The 5,054-nt window shown below is 36.2% G+C and overlaps 1 protein-coding gene across 1 annotated transcript in view; it reads left to right on the plus strand.

Annotated features, from left to right (window-relative positions):
* The window catches only part of SPAM1 (sperm adhesion molecule 1), a 35,937-nt gene that overhangs the window by 27,113 nt on the left and 3,770 nt on the right, over window positions 1–5,054 (plus strand). The window contains exons 4-5 of the mRNA XM_005481938.4: window positions 494–1,678; window positions 3,154–3,243. Coding sequence (XP_005481995.2) covers window positions 716–1,678; window positions 3,154–3,243 — 1,053 coding nt within the window. The 5' untranslated portion in view covers window positions 494–715. The remainder of the gene's footprint in view (window positions 1–493; window positions 1,679–3,153; window positions 3,244–5,054) is intronic.

Consider the following 5,054-nt stretch of genomic DNA (forward strand, 5'->3'; position numbering starts at 1 on the left):
AAATGAGTATCCATCGATTGGTTTTTCGCAAGTGCAAAACAGCTCAGGTTTGTTTTATATTATCTTGTATCTTCCCTTAAGGACTCTGTAAATTTAACAAATGAAGGATCAGAACTTTATTTTGATGTAGATGAGAAATATTATATTGCTGTTGATTAAAAGACGTCACTGTGAAACTGCTCATTTTTACAGACATTTAACTGACACAGTCTGGAGTACTTCTGAGCACACTTACTCTGATCTATGAGCCACTGAATACTGTTCCACTGCCTGTTTTAAATCTAGTTTTTTTTAAAGCTATTTTTTAGGCATAAAACTGACAGTGGAATAGTACAGTTTATTTCTCTATGGTTGTACATTGTTCTTTTCCTTCAAAGGGTAATTGTATTCAAGCATTACAATATATTCAATATTAGCAATGGTACTTGTTTCAAGGTTAGAAATTAAATACATATCATTTCTTACTTCACATTTGCTTATTTTTCTGCATTAGGTCTGAGAAGTTGTTGGAAAGTTTCCTGCAGCCTGAAATGACAGACAGCCTTGTAAAAAGGACACCCCTATTTCACGACCAAGGAATATTGCTTAATAGGTATTAATCTGAAGAAGTATATTTTACACTAAAGTTTTTGACAGACTGCCAACCTTCTGAACACCCAGAGAGCATTTAATTTTTGTCTGATCAGAAGCACCTAATGTCACTGCACATGCTACAATGGAAATTGTGAGACAAAGTTTTGGCATCTGTGTTACCTGTACATACCCTGTAGCATCTGGTGTGGTGTTTGCCACTCTTCTAGTTTCTTGCTGCTCATCTCTGAAAACAAGAGCTCGTCCACTTGTTTCTAATTCACCTTTCCTTTCTATCTGGAATGCTCCTACAGAACTTTGTACTAAAAAGACTGGAGTGCAGCTGGACATGAAATTATTTTCTCTAATTGGAAGTACACTAAAGACATCCATTGGGCAAAACGTCACTCTCTTCTATCCAGACAGGCTTGGATACTACCCTCACAAAAATGAAGTCACAGGAGAGGCATTCCATGGAGGACTCCCTCAACTCTCACTGCTGGAGAATCATTTAAAAAAAGCCAAAGAGGACATCCAGTTCTACATTCCTTCAGATGAACAGCTTGGATTGGCTGTCATTGACTGGGAAAACTGGAGACCGCTGTGGATAAGGAACTGGGGATCAAAAGATATTTATAGACAGGAATCCATTGAGTTAGTTCAGCAGAGAGACCTCAGTCTATCCGAAGCCGAAGCCAGAACTAAAGCTAAAATTGAATTTGAATTTGCAGCAAAATCCTTTATGTTGGAAACTTTGAAGCTGGGCATAGAAATGAAACCAAATCGTCTGTGGGGATATTACCTTTTTCCAGACTGTTATAACTATGATTACAAAAAAAACCCCCACAATTATACAGGAGCCTGTTTAGATATTGAAATAGAAAGAAATAATGAGCTTAAATGGTTGTGGGAGAAAAGCACAGCACTTTATCCATCTATCTATCTAGAGACAGCCTTAAAATCTTCCAGAAATGCTCAACTCTTTGTTCGCAACAGAGTTCAGGAAGCCATTAGAAATTCCTATGTCTCTAACTCTAGACATCCCCTTCCAGTTTTTGTATATACACGTCCAGTATTCACAGATGTCTCTGAGGAATATCTCTCTGAGGTGAGTGAAGCTAGACCTTAAAGAATTCAAATTTATATGGCAAAAAATCACCAGGTGACACTAATTTAGCAAGTATACTAACTTGCATCAGAAAGAAGTGTGCAATTTTGTCTAAAAAATTAAATTAATCCATCAAAAAAATTTGACCAAACGAAACACTATGAGGTCTATTTTCAAACTGTTCTCATTATAGTTATCAAATAGTGTTTTATTCTCTGAGTTGTCCTCACATGTAACAAAATATTGCAAAACTAGAAAACATACTTAGCACACCTGGTTAGAGAAAAGAAATATGAGTAAAGCTTTGCAAAGAGAATTAGTAATACTGGGCTCACCTACTGCCTGCTTTTTAGGTTACAAGAAAAAAATATGAAACAATGGAGTCTTTCTTTCCTTAAAACAAGTTTAAAGCTAGTGAAAAAAATCTGTTCTTGGTTGTACTGAAGTACAAAAATGGTATTTCAACGTCATGGGTTAGTTAAGTTTAGGCTCTGATTAAAATCCAATCATCTTATTGCAGTTCTGGCTATATTTCCCATCACATTTTTATAGACACCCACCCCATCAGAGAGGCCCCCATTCTGGGAAATCTCTAGTTGTTGTTCCAGCCCATGAGGAAGGGGAAGTTAGAGTCCTGGTGATGGCATTCTACCTGGTGTCCTCCCACATTCTGGACAGAGCATTAGCAAGTGTTGCCCCCAGTTCTGTGGACACTTTCAGGGAGCCAGGGGTGCTTCAGGGGCCCTGCTGGGATCCCAATTAATAATTGAAATCCTATAATCTTTACATTAGATTTGTGTGTGTGTGTGTGTGTGTTGTGCCCTACAGTAACTTTCTTTTTTATTGTTTTGTCATTATAGTCCTCTCCCATCCCATATATGCCTTGACATTTTCTATGACTGGTCTAAGAGCTGACCCGAAAGGATAAATGAAGAGAAAAAAATTTCCCAAATCAGTTTCTATAAAAGACCAGAGATATTCTCTGGAAAAGGGAGGTTCCTACTGTTGAAAGCTCTTTCTCTTGCATCTTTTCTGTTTTAGCAGTTTGTGGTAATAGAAATTAAGTTAAAAAAAAAAAAAAAGCTGTGGTTTCCAGTATTTCTATCCCATAGCATTACTGAAACCAGTTGCTACCAACTCTGAGCAGCCAGGAGGCAATGCAGCAAAATAAGCTGTAACATGGCTGGAGGAGTGTATGTCATATGCCTAAGCACCGGCTCAATTTTACAGCCTTGTTTTCAACAGATGACATATATAAATCGGATATTGTTGGCAACATTTTCTGGTATCACCTGTGCAATCCAATTCCAGGATAAAATTATGCAATTGAGAGTAGGACATTTGCATTGTGTATCATTGCTTGCTGTCTTCAAAGTAGTTATTGCGGATAGGTCATTTACTATATGCATTTTTTCATTTGCCCTTATGTTATAAGTTACTTACATTTATATGATTCTTAGCATATTTTCCTTCAGGAAGACCTGGTAAATACCATTGGAGAATCTGCTGCACTGGGTGTTTCTGGAATTGTGATTTGGGGTGGTATGAATTTAACAAAAAATAAGGTATGCTACATCAATTATTATATGAAATTTTTAAAGAGAAATAAAGTAAAAAGGATGTAAAACATTTTGATCACTTACATCTTCTACTTTCAAAATGATGACTCCATATTAGCAGCAGTTTCTTGTAGTCAAAACCCAAGCATATCTGAGGTTCATTAAGGTTATCATTGGCTATGCAGAACAAGAGTTCAGTCTTTCAATGTCTCAGTTCTGTTGACTCTGGGTAACTGGGCAAATTGCTATGATAACCACAGGCAAGTTAGCACTTGTTTAATTAGTATACAAAAGAATTCCTAAATCTTCACTTCATTTTAGTAATGAGGTAAAGAAAAAATTATGTGGGCTTGCCCAGAACAATTTTTAGAAGACCCTTCTGCTTTTTGGAGTGGTGAATTTTGCAACAATAGGACAAGTCAGTCTGTAAAAGTTCAGCCCTAGCCTGTTCTGTGTGTTGCAAATACTACTTTGATTAATTTCATTGTATGAAACATCTGAGTCAGAAGAAAAAGCCTCTAGTTTGTTTTAGGAAGGGGAAATACATCGTTTGAGACTGTTACAAGGATGTTCTCATCATTCTTTCCAGGTAGTTCATTCATAACCAGGCAAGTTAGATTTAACAAACTATTGTATGGGAAGACTCTTGTGAAATCTTCTGAGTGCAATAGTGCAATGAACCAAAATGCTTCATCTCTGCCAGACCTCCTGCCACAGAAAGCATGGCAAAATACACCTCCACAGCTCTGTAAGGTTGTTATTCCCCAAAGCATGATACCTGGACTTTTTTGTATGTGCCTGCCTTTGAGAAAGGATATCAGTTACACTTGGAATTTTCTGCCCATTATCTAATATCAGAATATAGATCAGCAGCAATTTTTATTGTCTTAATTTTGAGATTCCTAAGGAGGAAAAAAAACCTCTCCACAGATCAGTCAGACTATATATTTGTAACACTAATTGCATCTGATTTTTTTACAGCTTTCACAGTCACTAACATTTCAGCAATTAAATATTTCTGTAAGCCTCATTTCTGCATCAACCAAAATTTCTTGGAAGTATTTATATATATACGTAAACGAAAACTAAAAAACCTACATACATCTTAGATTCACCAAAGTGATCTCCATGGGAATAAATATTAGGCACATCTATATGCAGTACTGGGCAAATGCCCATAATATCAGAAACAAAGAGAGAGCTCTCAAACCTTCTGGTTATTAAACTGTGCCAAGAATGCACAGAACGTATGCCAATTTAATGATCAGTTAGAACAATCAGTTGTCTTAGCATACCTTCAATTTGACCATCCAACCACAATTCTTTTCATTTAAAAATGCCATGAAAGGTCCCTACCCTGTAGCCAAGCTATTCAGGTCAGGGGAAAGCTGAAAAGTCTCAGAGACTACACGATAGAAAAAGTATTTGTTTAGACTGAAGTAGTGTGAGTTTTTTTCCCAGACTCATTCAAATTATTTAAGACTTAAAAAAGAACTTCAAGTCCTCATGAAACATCTTTAAATACATCTGATTCAAAAAACTGCATAAAATATAGATAAAATGAAAGCTTAAAGACAATTGCTTTCTGATCTAACTGCTTTTTGTAACATCTCCAGCAACTACACAACATGAATTTGCTAAGATCCTTGAATTTTATAAGAGCTTCTCAGATAAATTTGCTTCCAACAACAACTTATAGCTATTATCAAATCCTCAGGGGAAACATTTATAGACATATACTGTGGTACTTTTATTAGAATGACAGCATTTTAATGCTTTCCATACTAAACTGTGGAGGTGTAATGCTCTTTTCACAG

This window comes from Zonotrichia albicollis, chromosome 4, assembly GCF_047830755.1.
Source record: "Zonotrichia albicollis isolate bZonAlb1 chromosome 4, bZonAlb1.hap1, whole genome shotgun sequence".
NCBI classification, from domain to species: Eukaryota; Metazoa; Chordata; class Aves; order Passeriformes; family Passerellidae; genus Zonotrichia; species Zonotrichia albicollis.